At 30.1% G+C, this 15,875-nt stretch overlaps 2 protein-coding genes across 2 annotated transcripts; both read right to left on the minus strand.

Moving 5' to 3' along the window:
* Positions 1-332: 332 nt before the first annotated feature.
* Positions 333-3,157, minus strand: LOC137816521 (uncharacterized). Its single transcript, XM_068619696.2, has 2 exons — positions 2,754-3,157; positions 333-1,064 (listed from the first exon to the last, which is right to left on the minus strand). The coding sequence occupies exons 1-2, from the start codon at positions 2,910-2,912 to the stop codon at positions 699-701; spliced, it is 525 nt and encodes a 174-aa protein (XP_068475797.1). The 5' UTR covers positions 2,913-3,157; the 3' UTR covers positions 333-698.
* A 2,860-nt stretch (positions 3,158-6,017) lies between these two features.
* Positions 6,018-7,552, minus strand: LOC137816522 (uncharacterized protein At4g06744). Its single transcript, XM_068619697.2, has one exon. It carries the CDS (start codon positions 7,412-7,414, stop codon positions 6,131-6,133), a length of 1,284 nt encoding a protein of 427 aa, XP_068475798.1. The 5' UTR covers positions 7,415-7,552; the 3' UTR covers positions 6,018-6,130.
* Positions 7,553-15,875: the final 8,323 nt, after the last annotated feature.

Consider the following 15,875-nt stretch of genomic DNA (forward strand, 5'->3'; position numbering starts at 1 on the left):
TTTATAATATATTGTAATCTTACGTTTATAATTGAGACATTTTCTAAATTAGATCCCGTGTCAAAGAAAATTTTTTCACTTCAAAAATTCTCGTGTAATTATTCTACTTAACTTTATTTTCTATTAAGTACCCAGTAATTTATAACAATTAAATTTTAAGTTACTATCAGTTTATCCATCAGAAAGGCGTCCAACAATTCACTCTTTACGTCTTCAATCGTTCTAAATTTATAAAATATTTAAAACTTGATTAGAACTTTCAATAATTACAACGCATTTCATATTTCCAATATAATGTCAGGAAATGGTGAAAACAGATTACTTTCTCCACATGAAAAAAAAGTATTATTTTTGCTATTATTACTCGAACATACAACTCTAAGTGGTCGCAAAAAATATGTAGTAAAGATTACACAAGGTACTGTTGGGGCAAACAGTAATAGTGAACACGTTGGAGTCAACATAGACATCCCAAGTTTACTGAAGAAAATTCTCTATGGGTATGGTTTACAGCATTGAAGTCTTCAAAAGGACACAGTTTGGCAATTCACTCCACTATGACAGCAGAATGACTTTTCCAAAGATAAAAGATTAAGGCACTCAGAAGTTGGCTCATTCCACCGGTTCCATCTTAAAGATGCACAAAAAAAGTAGCATCAGCATAGCAGACAGCAAACCTTAGCCACAGCACAAAGAGATTAACAACACCAGTATGCATAATGCTCCTCTTTCCTATGGTTACTAACAAGGCCTCCACATTTCAAACAGATGAAGCTGCTTCCATCAGAAACTGCATCCAACACTACTTGCATCCTCCCACTCTCTGCCAGTATGGAAGTCCCATTAGCATCTGGGTCTGCTGTAATTGATGGGCTGGTCATGTTATTAGCAGGTGCTTCATTCACTACTGGTTGAGCTTCGGCAATAGCACACTCAGCAAACAAAGAAGCCAGCTGATCAACTGCAGCATTCTCTTGCAGTCTACTTCTGTACAACTCTCGAGCACGATGCAAGGACTGAAAAACAGCTTCATCACCACCTCTAGTCCTCATTGCTGCAACAACCTGTTCCAGTTATAGTTCAACATCAGTCACCCAAAAGATGAGTGGATTTAGGGAGTGTTTGGTTCGTATCTGTTTTTCACTTACAGTTCATATACGTTCGCTATTTCTTACAAGAATATTACATTGTTATCATTTAGTTTCGTGTTACCTAAATTTTAAATGGGAATACAAGTTAGTCATTTTCACTATTTGCTTTACAAAACTATGAAACAGATAAACTATAAATGAATCAGATAACAAACCTAACACCCTCAACTATTGAAATTGGATAACAACCAAACACCCTCTTAGATTTTGGCCTTTTTTTCACATTTGGCAAGTATATAGCACTTTCTACGAACATGGTTCATGTTTCATGCATCACAACAGGAAAATTCTCTATGCATATGGAATGTTTGATTGAATGGATGATTTCACATCACTTTTTATTATCTAGGTTTTAGAGACATCGGAAACAAAGATGAAACTTTCATGTCACCAAGCCATCATAATATTGGAAAATTGAACTGTGTTTGTTTATATGACCAACACATTATATGAACAGAGACATTTATTGTCCTAAAAGTTTGATAATGTAAAAACTGGAGAGAGTAGGAAATGGAGCGGAAATTTTCTCATTAAGAAAAGCCATGACTTCATTAAACACTCTAAGATGTAACAATAACTCCACTTTGATGATGCAAGCAAAGAAATTTTTAAAAGGTATGAACTTATGTTTCAGTGCTATGTGCCTCACAAAAATCATGTAAATGGCTATTTGGGCCATGCTAACTGAGTACTTTAGGGTAAATTGGGAGTTGGGAGAGGAAGGAAGAAGGAAGAATCTAATCAAACTGAAGGGAGAAAGGAAATGGACACAGATTAAGTTAACTGGCCATTGTTTAGATGTTTAAAATCCTCCAATGTCCTACAAATTGGGGAACTTTAAAATGTTTATAAAATTTAGCAGAGACTTTGGGGAGTTGAATGATAAATTGATAATACCCCATTTTCATCATATCCGTAATTCGGTATACATGGTGAGTTCTTTTGAGATTTAAGCACATGTCACAGATACATAACACTGGTCTTTTCCACTCATACAAGAATTTGAAACGTCCAAGCAGAAGTCCAGAAGGAGAGTAACTAGCACACACAAGTGCAAGAAACACTTTTATTTTTATTCATGAACTCAGACACTATGAACATAAGATTTGATTTTATGATAAAATCTAACACACCCTAAAGCAAAACTTTCAACAGTTATGGCACACAAGACAAGTGAGTTATCCCGGAATCAAAATTCAAAACTCCCCCAAATGCTTGATGCAACAAATTTATAACTCCTTTAGCACCAAACTACCACTTCACAGCAAATTGTGAAAATGTGAATTCAAATCGAGACTATCTTAGTGGAAAACACCAGCTCATAAAATATCCCTAATGTTTTCCACCCCAGAAAAAAAAAATCCCTAATTTTTCTCAATTCCATTCATTTAGCAGCTTATAAAACAGTGAATCATTCCACGGGAAGTTTTCTTTCCAACCCTAGAGCCTTTTTTTCAGAGTTGGTTCAGATGAAAATTTACAGCCCAGAACACAAATTAACAAAGAAAAGAATCAAAGATGAAATCTTGAAAGTGAAGAATTGAAAAGAAGATAAAGAAAGAAAGAAAAATTGAAAAGAAGAAGAAGAAGAAGAAAGATTACAGCTTGGAGGGCCTCGGAAGGTTTGCCTTGAGTGATGAGCTGGCGAGCCAATGTGAGAAAATCTCGAACGACGTCGTTTTGGCCGGAACTGAAAACTTGCGGCTGCGATGATGGCAATGATGATGATGATGCTTCCGCTTCCATCATTTCCGAATCCATCTTATGATCTTTTCTTCCTTTACTCTTTATCTTCAATAATTTTTATTATAATTATTATTATTATTCGGTGTCTCCGTCACATTGATTCTATGTACTTACAGCAAGAACTATTAATGTTTAATATCTAATTTTGAAGCTTTTCATCATAATTGTGTGATGAAAAAAGGAATTGTGAATAAGTGAAGGAAGTGCAGAACTTGTAAAAATGGTGCCAGTTACTTCTAGCACTTTCTGCTCATCTGTCTATTTCTCACAGCAACAACAAGCACATTTATGATTTCGTGTTTCATTCGGGCTTTGTTTGGGCTGGGCCCACATTACTCACTTTCAATATTCGGGTCTTTCTTCCTGCACCCCTATATTTTTCTTCCTGCACCCCTATATTTTTCTTCCTACACCCTTATATTCTTTTGAAATATCCAAATTATTCTTGAAAGTTTTGGCTGTTTCTGGAATAGAGGGTTTTTAGTAAGCAAAAGGTGTTTTTGGAGATATTTCAAAATATCATTTTCAGAACACATGTTTTGAATTTCAGAATATAAATCCGAAATTTATAAAATATATTCCAAAAATATTTCAAAAAGAAATAAGCTACAAATCATTTTTTTAAAAGGGTAAAAGAGTCTTTTTCAAAAAGAATGTGGTGCAGGGGAAAATTTGTTGGGTACAAAAAAAAATACTCCCAATATTCGGATTCTTTCTCATTGGGAAATTACTTTATGCACGGCTATTTTTTAACCTGCACCTTACAATTGTGTGAAATGACTAAATTGTCCCATCCATTCCAGAACATGTGAAATGACTTTTGGAAAGCTCTTTCCACAGTACACGAAATATGTTCCAAAAAACTTTTTATGAAACACTAATTTATAAAACGCATTCCAGTATTATATATGTTCTAAAAAGTTTATTCTGATAAATATTTTTCAAAATATATTTTTTATGAATTCCAAAAGAAAAAATTCGAAAAAAATTCAATACAGATAATTCGAAAGTCACTTTTAAATAATGGTAAAATAGTCTTTTCGAAAGATATGGGGGTGCAGGTTCAAATTGAGGAGATGCAGGAAGCAATTTCCTTCTTCTTGTACCCTTCAAAACCCATTGTACACCTACTTCTCCTTTCTTTTTCTACCTACTTTTTATCTTTTCTTTTCTGATGACACTTTTTCTTAAAAAAAATGAGAGGAGAAAACAATAAAAGAATCTTCACCACCAATAGGTTACACACTAATAATATAAAAACAGTTAACATTATCTTTAATTAAAAATCTTGGGAAAATAAGTTTTGGAATTTTTCTCATTTGCTCAATTTGTTTTTTCTACCTACCTTACAAACAACTTCAAATTAAAAAAGAGAGATAATGGAATAAACATTCAAACATTTGATAAAGAGTGGTAAAAGAATTTGAGGAGAAAGAAGAAAAATTTGGAATTTTACATATTTTCATATTTTAATTGATAAACTGCAAGAGAAAAAAAATTAAGGAAAAATGTAACCAAATTAATTAAAAATTTGGAAACTTTATAGGGATTTTTTAGTTTTTTATTTTATTTTTTTGTTTTGGCTATGTAAATCATAAGGTTAAACTTTTTTTGTTGATTCATTTATAATTTTTCATTAAGCTTTTAGATTTTGGTCAATAAAAGATTTATTTTAAAAATAAATAATTAAAAAATTGAATAGAAAAAAACAAAGATTTGAGAGAAAAGTATTGTATTAATGTTATACTAAATCTCCATTCTATCCAGCTCAATTAATGACATAAGTTGAGTGTTAAGTGGAAAAGGCAAATCCCAAAACTTTTTCCAACCAATAAAAAAAAGCATCACAGAAAAGAAAAGTGTTAAGTTATGGTATTTTGTTTTTTCTGTTTATTTTAAAAAACCATGCCTCTCACCTAACACTACCACTGCCACTGTGCTGCAGTATAATCACTTGCACCCCACAAACATACAAACAAATCATAGCCAACTTCTGCAATATTGCATCAGAAATGCCCATTTTATAGTTAGAAATAACCCTTGAAACCTTTTCTTTAAGATTTGATTTTGCTCTAACCCAATACTATAAGACTAATTTGTAATGTAAAAATTATCTTCATTTATACACTTTAAGTTCAATAACATGATTGGTCTTGTGATTCCAACACCATCATTTAAAAAATGGCCCTAACTGAATGAGGTTTATTGATGCATATGTCAAGTAGTACACAAACATAATCCACTCTCATCTTTGCACACTTCATATATATAATTTGGTTTCCCAAGAAAAAAACAAGGAAAAGGCCTCCCACTTGGTTTATTTGCATGTATCCGTTGACCTTTAAAACCTTAGAAAAACCAAGAACAGTGCCTAGTGACAAGGCTGTTCAGATGAATATCACACCGTTAATAATAAAATTATGCATTGTTGGTCTCTTTTTGAGCTGGAACGCATGGCCATGCATGGCTGAACTACATTCATTACCTATCAATTCCTAATCATGGGAGCAGTTGAGTTAATTTCCCTTAGTTTTTCTCTTCTTTTTCTTTGTCAAAATGAACAGAAAACTGTCTGCATGTCTCATCAATCAGTGCTGTGCAAGATTGCGAAAGTTATGCTGTGTAACAATAAATTAGCATTTATCTAGAAACCATACATGAAATGTTGTAATTTCACTAATTTGTCTTTACTTCACTTGCCATGTGAGTTACTTTTTATGCATGAGGGACCAGGCCATTAGTTATGTTATCATCATATGGAAAGAAGAAAAAAGAAAGATAGTGTGGTAGCTAAGAAAAACAATTGCTTATCCTTGCATTAACACAAATTTTAGGACCATATATGCTTTAGAAAAAGGCCCTTTCTTTGGAAATTTAGATTCTCTGCTTATACAGTTGATGAAGTACCTTTTCTTAGTTTTTGAAATTGTCTCTACTCTACTGTTTAATTTCCTTCCTGATACTATATTGATTAATAGTATTGAGATTAGAAATTACAGAACTAGATTTACTGTTGCCTAGTGTAACCAAAATGAGTCATACAAATATCTGTGGCTATTTGGAAAAAGGGGTTATGAATTATGACTTGGAAGTGATAATGTATCAGGTGAAAACATTGACTTGAAATTTGAAATGCAGAAATTATTAGAACATGGATGGAGCATCACAGAGTTGAGTTACAAGGTAAAGAAAGGAAAACAAGATAAAAATTGCAACCCAAATGCCTTAGGCATCTAAGGAGTGTGATTTTGAAAAGGAAGCTTACAAGGGATGAAGCTATAAAACCACATGAAGGGACACATCCTTGGTGTTGCAAAGAACTCAGCACACTCAATCACTGATCTCTGAAAGGGAAGATCAGGAATACAATTGTTCCTAACATCAAGAACCCCTCTCTGAATCAGAATCCTACACAGTGGCCCCACATGAGTGAAATAGTTATCTGATAATGAAAAGTTGACCAAATTCACCAACCCTGCACACACCACTTCTGGCACCATGCCATACAAAAGATTACCACCCAAATTGAGCACCTCCACCTTCTCAAGACAACTCAAAGATAAAGGCAAAGGACCTGTCAGTTGGTTGTTCCCAGCATCAAACACTGTGGCCTCTTCAAGAAAACCAATCTCATAAGGCAAACAACCTGTTAACTGGTTGTTAAGGAACAACACTTCACTTAGAGTGGCCAAAGCCTTGGGAAGACTTCTTGGGATTGGACCCATGAACTTGTTGTTTGCTAAGGTGAGTAAGAGAATTTGAGTGGTGGCTAAGTTATCAGGCAACCCTTGAGTGAAGATGTTGTTGTTTATGAAAAGGACTTGGAGGTTCTGTATGAATATTTGTGGTGGCACTGGCCCAGAGAAGAAATTGAACCTTAAGTCCAAGAATGTTAAAGTACTCAAGCCTAGAACAGCAGAGGGAAAAGGACCAGATAATTGGTTGTTGCTAACATCAAGCTCATAGAGGTAAGGGAGTTTGGCTATTTGGGGTGAGATGGTGCCACCAAAATTGTTGGAATTTGCATGGAAGAGAGCAATATCAGGGAGGTTATCAATGAAGCCATCAAGGGTGGAAGCAGCAAGTTGAAAACCATTGAAGTCAATAGAAGCCAAAGCAGTGGCAGAAGTGTTGTCAGGGGGAGTGTCACAGTAGAAGCCTTTGTAGCTGCATATGTCTGATCCTACCCAAGTGTTGGTCACTCCTAGAGGATCTGAGGTGATGGTAGATTTGAATTTTTGGATTATTGGATACACTACTTGAAGTCTTTGGTCTGCAAATACAAGGGTAGGAGAAGCTGGAACTGCTTGAATGGTAGTAGATTTTTGACATGGGGTTGTGTTTGTGTCCAATAGATTGTTGTTGTGGTTGCAACCTTTGGTTCCTTTGCTCCTGTGGCCACTGCTACTACTTCTGAGACTTTTTGTGTCTATGTTAACATCACGTGGTGACATGTGCACAGACACCAAGAGGAGGTACAAAATTGAGACCAACAATGTTGCAGGAATGCTACTCATGTTGTCTGCTTTCTCCTCAACTCTACACACTTTCTTTGGTTCTGAAGCAAAGTAGGCACAAAGAGGTGTAGTTTATATTAGGCCAACTTTCAACAAGCACTTCAGCTTCAATAATCCAAACAATTATGTTTCGTCACATGCTCGTCACATTTCATTCTTACACACCATATTTATCAAATCAGTTTCTTCTATTCATTATATATATTTAAAAATACTTTCATGGATTCATATATTATCAGTGAACTCATATTGGGTCACCCACACTCACTATATCACATCCTAATCCAATGAACTAGCAAAATTTGTGTCATAGCAAAAAATATTATATATAGAAAACAACATCCACAAAAACATGATTACTTCAATAGACCTTTTACTTAATTTTGTAGATTTTGTATTTTTTTTAGGAAATATTTAATGTTATACCGATTAGGATAGGAATATTCACTACCGATCGACATGTTTGAAATGTAATAAGATAATATGCCTTAAATCAATGAAAAATCTTAAATCAATGAAAAATCATGTAATATGTCTTTAATTACGATAAACATATTAATTGCAGTCCAACAGATAATTTATAATTTATATAAATTTAAATATATTAGTATATTTGAAAATAAGTTTATATAATAAGTAACGTTACAACAAAATAAATTAGGTTAAGGTTTTAAATAGTAAAAAATGACATTTGAAAGTAGTAAATCAAATACATAGATCAAACTCTTGTTTTTTTAAATTTATATAAAGAAATATTTATTAAATTTGTTCCAACTAGTTTTCGTGCATGTTTGGATATACATTGTGAAATACACACATTATGAAGCTTAGTTATAAAAGTTTTAAAGTTTTAAACGAAAAAACAAACACACCCTTCATCTCTGGCTCCAAGTCTAATTCAAAAATGGTGTTTCTTCACCCCCATCATTTTTCTTCCTGCACCTACCATTTCTCTTTCTGCACCCTATCAAAAATGTGAATGGACTAAAATAACCCTGGTCGGCACCTCCTTCCTTTTCTTTCTACTATTTGCGTTTCACTGAGAATCTTCCAATTTTGGTGCTGCAACGATGCCACCTGCAAACCAACCTCTACCATGAAAGCCACGGAAGTCACACTTTCAAATAAAACTATCAAGGGTAAATTGGGTATTTCAAAAAAAAGATAGGGTACAGGAAGAAGAATGATTCGGTGCAGGAAGAAATACTCTTCTAAAATACATGTGGGTCAGTTGCAAAAACTTCTCTGAGCCCAACAAAATTAGGCTTTCTCGTCAAAAACCCAATGTTCATTTATAATTATATGGGGTTTTTTTTTCATGCTTTCCCATAATTTCTAAACGCACCTACAAAAGTTTTAAACTGTTTTACTCTTGTAGAACTGATTTCTGGATGATCTATTTTAGAAATTTTCTGGAACAAACTTTTCAGAATTTTCGAAATAGAACTTTTACAACAGGATTTTCATAACAGAAATTCTAAAATACTACCTTCTGAAACGAATTTTTCATAACACATCAAATGCATTCTGAAACTAGTTTTCTATAATTGTCAAAGTAATATTTAAAAATTTAACACTCTTATGAAATATTACAATATAATATAAAAACTTTTAGACCGTTAATATATCATGATTGAATTAAATAAAAACTATGATAGATTTTTGTGGCTAATTTTATTCATGTGTTTTTATCTAATTTCTCATTTTTAACAATATAACTTTACTTTTGTATTTTTTTTCAGATGTAATCATTTTGTTAATATTCCCTTAATTTGTGCATTAAGTATATTAAATGGATTAACCTAATTTGTCATAAACTTTAGTTTTTTTATAAGGGACGAAAAACACAAGTAGGTATGTACTAAAGACATGTGAAATATAAAAAAAGAAGTTGGTATATGTTATAGACATGTGAAATATAAAAAAAAATATTCATTCTGATTAGCTGGAAAAAGATATAAAATAAGAGCAAATAATCATATAAGTATTGATATATTTTATTTTTTTAGTACAATAAAAAAATGTTTCAACATAATTGAGCACGTTGTGTTTGCTCTTAGTAGTTGTAACATATATTAAATTAAAAAAAAATAATCTTAATATACAATTAATCTTAAAATAATTATTAAGGATATTAAATTTATAAAAAAATAAAAGATAAAAGACTCGTTTCAAGATTAATTGCAAACTAATATTAATTTGTATCTTTAATAAATATATGTAATAATTATTAAAAACCAAATACATGTTTAATTCCTCAACCACCGTTAATAGAATTCAAACAAAATTAAATTAATTTTTTTTGTATTAAGACTGTAATTTTTTTATCATACTAATACCGAATCAAATATTTATCCTATTAATATTAATGTGTATTTTAAATTAATGTATTGAAAATATAAAAATTATAAACACATATAAAAGTAATTAAAAAAGTTAAATAAAGTATAAGAAATAATGTTCAACCCGTATTCTTAAAATAATTGGAAACTCAGTTAGTTTAGATTATAAATTATATAACAATTTTTGGAAAATGGGGACATACCAACATTTGTTATCGCATATATTATAAAAAAATGATTATTATTAATGGATAGTTTATATTAAGTTAAGTAAGTTTGATTTTTAATTTTGTTCTATAATTCTGAATTTCTTTAAAATAATTAATATAATTTATTTTATTAAATGGATGATAACAACACTATAAGAGCAAATAATAAATAACACAACATTAGCCAAAATTAATTTGCTAACGGAAATTAAAAAAAAAAAAAAAAAAAAAAATCTGTTTAACTTTTATATTAATATTTTGAAGTCATCAAAATATTATATATTTGATGTCGTAAGTGATGTTTTATTAATTTAATATATGAAAAGAAGTTGCAACATGAGGAGGAAGGTTCACTGGAATGCTTGTGGGGTGCAGAAAACAACAAAAAAGAATCTTTGAAATGCAGATAAAGCAGTTGCCACCAAAAACCAAACGATGAATCCAACTTATAACCACACATATCTTAATTGCGTCTAATTCTCAACTTCTTATCCACTTATCACCATGTTACAACTGCTAACAAAAAGAGACCAAGAAGTAAAAAACACCAACCCAAATCTTACAATTAAATAAGAACAAGAAAAAACACGTTTCAGAAGCTTGCTAACTTTTTTGTGAGCTTAATTTAAGCTCAAACACACACAAAATTAATAACACCTGAAGGTTGTTCAGATGTTCACGTCGATGAAATGTCTTAATCTTTAGTCGATGGGAAATATTCAACACACATCTCTCATACCGAGAGTGATAATGTGTGGGATGGTATATTGTGGATGATCCGATAATAGCCTGATAGCATGTAGTTTGATAAGTCCAACAAACACTTTCTTAAAATAGACTCAAAATGATTATGATACCATATTACAGAGTGGACTTTAAGCATTACTCAACCCTATAAAATCGGTTCATGAGTTGAGGTTTGCACTCACTTATATACATTGAAATGTCTTAATCTCTAGTAGATGTGAATCTTCAACAATAACATATATTTTTCTTAAAAATTATGTTTATTTTGTATGTTTGTTACCGTAAATGGAGATTAACATAACTGTGATTAAAATATATTACTTAAATTTTCGAATATATCACACCAACAAGAATAATCCTATGCTACTATAATCAAATTGTGATCATAATTTTGACAGAAGGATTGTACTAACTTATTTTAGAAAAAAAAAAAAAAAACATCCAACATAATTAATTTATTATATATTTCGATTCCCATTTTCGTCGTGCGTAACTTTTTTGTTGTCTTTTTGCTTTTGATGTCTCTGTCTAATGTCAGACCTAGATGCAGTTGGAAACGTGAAGAATGGAAAGTTTCACAATAATTTTATCAATTTGCGTCTTACATGGCCATTCGCAAATTTGGATGCGTATAAACCACAATTCTTTAGAACAATATTATAAACTGTTACAAATACTTAATATTATAAAAAAAAATATCTAAGTTTTTTCTTTTTTAAATTACCATTTTCCTTTGAATGCTTTTATACTAAAAAAACTCATTGTGGAAAAATACTTTTTAAGATTATGGTTCTCTTAAATAGTATCAAAATAACTTTAGAAAATATCGTTGGATATTGAACATGTGGACCTATAATGTCTACAAGTAATTTATGATGAATAAAACTTAGTCAAAGAAAGCTGCATTTACTATTATAAGAAAATTTAATGAAAATTGGAAGAAAAAAAATATAAAATCAGTACCAATTTATTTATGGGGCAAGATCCATTTTTTACGAGACTAAACTTCTTATTGTTTTTAATAAAGGAAACCTTTTACGTGAATTATGAGATATTTTGCTAATAACTTACTAAATTAAACAAACAACTAAATTATTGTTCAATGTAATTATACAAATGACAAGAAATATAATGGTGGTGAACTATTATATTCTTGTGTTAATTTCTTATAAATAAAAAATATTTTATCATAGGTAAAAAAGGTAGTTGGATGTTAATATGGTAGCTAAAATTGAAAGCTTGTATTAAAAGTTGGCGTACGATTAAATTATAAATTCTGTAAAATTATCAATTAAAATAACTTGTAAATGTAAAGGATAAAATGAATATGTTTATATCCTATTTGTATATAAATTAAATTTTTTGATAGAATTTATTTAAGAATATTTTTAATTAATTTTAAACTCTTATAATCTTTTAGCTGAAGATAACTTATTTTCATTATAGTCATTTTACTTTCAATTGTCATATTTTTCATGTTTAATCTTATACTACGTCTTATAATATCTTTGTTCAAAATTAACACGAAAATGACATATGAACACAAGATATTTAAAATAAAGTAAACACAAAGTTAAAATACACAATGTAATATAAAAGTAATAAAATTCAATCATCTATCACTATTAATATATCGAAGTATAATCCTAAAAGAGTGAAATAATTACTGTATATAACATAATAGTTAAAATTAATTATATAACCTTTTTTAACCGTTATATTAGAACTATCACGCAAAAGAATGATTAATATTGCTAAAGACCTTGATTTGAAATATAGATTTTTTGATAAATGACACAATTAGCTACTGCTTATACCGATAATTGTTGGTAAATAAATTATATAACGATATAAAAGTATCTAAATAATAATAAAAATAATAATAAACTTGCTTTCTATTCATGTAAATATGTCTTATTTAATAAAATGTTAAAACTAATAAATGTTTATCTTACATAGGAAAAGGAAAAATAAAATAAAATAATTTTAGAAGTAGAAGGGAAAAAAATACGTCTTATCTAGAGATAGATATTGTACCGATTGGAGTCAAACGAGTCGCATCACTTGACATCAGTGATCGACTGGCCGGATTGATTGGTTACATTAAATATCAAATAAGTAGATATGCGAAAATTAAGTAACATCTTATAAATCCAAATAATACCCCCTATAAATCTGGTAACCATAGGATAAATCAGCTAATATTGTTTTGTTCTATTGAATATATACGCTAGATACGACCTAAAAGCGAGATAGTACACTATTAACACTATAAATAAGTATTGTTACACAAGAGTAAGAGACATTTTTATCAATTTATCGTCAGATAACCTTTTACAGATTTTCTCTTTACCAAGTATTAAAGAGCATACAAGAAGAGAAGGGACGAGCGAACAAACATCAAGGACTGAACACAAAAAGAAAAACAAAGAAGAAAGGACTGAGAATTTCAGAGACAATTATTTTCATCGGTACTATATACTATATAGACTCTATAAGTCTATACAAGTACAAGTACAAACGAAACTTAATATATATTTTTTAATAAAATCTAAATAAATATTTAAAATTATACCTATAGTTAAACCTATAGTAGAATTTCAAAATACATCACAAACTATTAAAACCCAAACTTGTTTACCAAACACAAACTTTTCGGGTAATTACAAAGTTACCTAAAATGGCATGATAAATACAGTATTTGAAGGAATTAAAATATTGTATAACACTGAAAGTATAATATATTGTAAATTTTAGGTTTATTTTATTTACTCAAGCATGTATAATTTTGAAGGTTAATCATATGTTTTTTTTTCAATGATCACAATTTTATAATTTTAAACACCATATATTTTAATGATATCGATTAAGTGTTTAGACGTTGAAAACGTGTAACTTTAAATACTCACATTCCAATGGCGTCAATTAATTTATAAATATTAGAAATGTGTAATCTTACAAGTTTCTTAACTACCATTGACTTATAAACATGTTTAAAGAGTAAAATCCCACAATATAAGGTATATGTTAAGTGTGTAGACTTTGTAAAGGGAATAATACACAAATACATTTATTTAATATATAGCTATGATTTTTTTTCTATTTCTTATTTTATAAAATTATATATCCAAAAAATTTATAAAAAAAATATTAATAAAGATGGTGGCCAAATATCTGAAATTTCACTGTAGAATCGTGTTCGTGTGGGAAACCACAGAGAACCTTCGTACGCCACCATATGTTCCTATCGTACATTTGTTTTTTTTTTATTTGGTCCACTTTTGTCATTCAATCTTCGTGGTGTTATTACAATCATTATAATTTTTTATTTTTTTTAATTAAGTCATTTTTGTAGAATATTTTTACTATTATTTTAAAAGTTTAAATTTTATTCAATTTATAGGAATCTGTCGTTTTTAATAACATTTCTTTCGACCACAAATTTTGTTTTATTTACATTTTTATGTCGTTGTTATTAGTACAATATTTGGGTTCAGAAATTGATTATAGGGAATGTGTTGTGATCACATAGAGTCATAGGATTGATTAATTAAATGAGTAGAAATAATATGATTTATAAAATGTATATTTTTTATAAAAAAATATAAAATAAAATGTACATATAAAATATAAAAAGAATATTCAAAAAAAAAAATTGGATTGACAAAGATTCATTTTATTTCTACATATTTTCATCCATAATGAAAAATTATAATTTACATGTTATTTATAATAGAGATTTTTTTAGACAATATTTGTTTGAAGAAATGTTGTTTATCGTGTGCTCGTACAATGGTGACAAGAGTGATCATAATCACCACCTTCTTATCATGTAGCGATGGTATATTTGAGAAACAATTTTTCTCTCGTTGAACATATTCTTTTAAAGTTTTAACCTACTTCTTAATCATATTTTGCAACTGCAATCTGTTAGGAGGTATATCAACATTGTGCTTATATTATTTTAGAAATACACCTATTGGATGTCTTCGAGAGAAAATGCATGTAGGTTCAAGGTGCATGTACCAATTCAAAGCCATGTTGGTTGGCTATCTTGAAAGAATTACATCAACAACTTCTCATCATAAGCATGGTAAATCATTTTTCTGCAATACATAGTCAAATGGCTTTTTGGACAAGTGATCTCCTTGTACTTTTCAAATTACGACATCTTAAACTTTTGAGGTATCACCATATTCGGGACCAAGCATAATTATGCAACATCGCCAAAAGCATAAAAATGGGGCAAATGTTTAGTTTGAGATCCTTCTCCTGTAATAAAATGTAGAGCTTTCATTTGATCATTTATTTGATGGCCTATGAAGGTAGGCCTTGAACACATTCCCATTACAACAGAAGTAGAGGACATGTGGTTTGCAGACTTGTAAACGCATACTGACATCTGAAGTGGTTCATGAGTGCTTGCTTGAGGAATGGTAACTTTCACATGAGTTGTAGTAAACGAAGAAATCATGCTTAAGGTAGTCCTTACTTGCTGGAGTGTATCCACAAGGGAGACCATTTTGAGGGAAGGATTGTGTCTAGATTGGGTCCCTTGTTGTTGTAAGGGATGGGATATATATACAATGGGGACTACCATATTCCTTTGATTGTTAACATTTTATACTCTCGTTGGATTAGGGTAACAACTTGAAGGGTAGTGAGGAGATCCCTCTTCATTCATAGTAGCAGGTTTTCCATGTTTTTTTTTTATCATATTCAGAGCTTCCATAATCATAGTTATACGCTCTTTCATATAATTATATCAACTTTTAGAGCCTTGTGAGATTACTCTAAATTCTCCATCTTTCTCACTATGCCATAAGTCTTGTATGGGTGTTGTAAAACAAGTTTTTTTGTTTGTCTTTGAGTCATTATTATTTTATCACCAACTATTAAATGTAAATGACATGAGTATGCAAGAAAAATGAGAAAATATGATATTTTTATATTTAAATTGGAATCATATATGCGTAGCTTACGAGATTTCAATAATCTACTTTTATTTAAAACATGCATGAATGAGGTTAACAAATTCCAAAAGAAAGATGATACAAAACAAAACTACAATGATTATCAACACTATAGAAAATAGATGCATGTTAATGTATAAAAGTAACCATGATTTTTTTATGAAATGCTTGCTATATCATGCCATATGCA

This window comes from Phaseolus vulgaris, chromosome 1, assembly GCF_051622355.1.
Source record: "Phaseolus vulgaris cultivar YP4 chromosome 1, ASM5162235v1, whole genome shotgun sequence".
Lineage (NCBI taxonomy): Eukaryota > Viridiplantae > Streptophyta > Magnoliopsida > Fabales > Fabaceae > Phaseolus > Phaseolus vulgaris.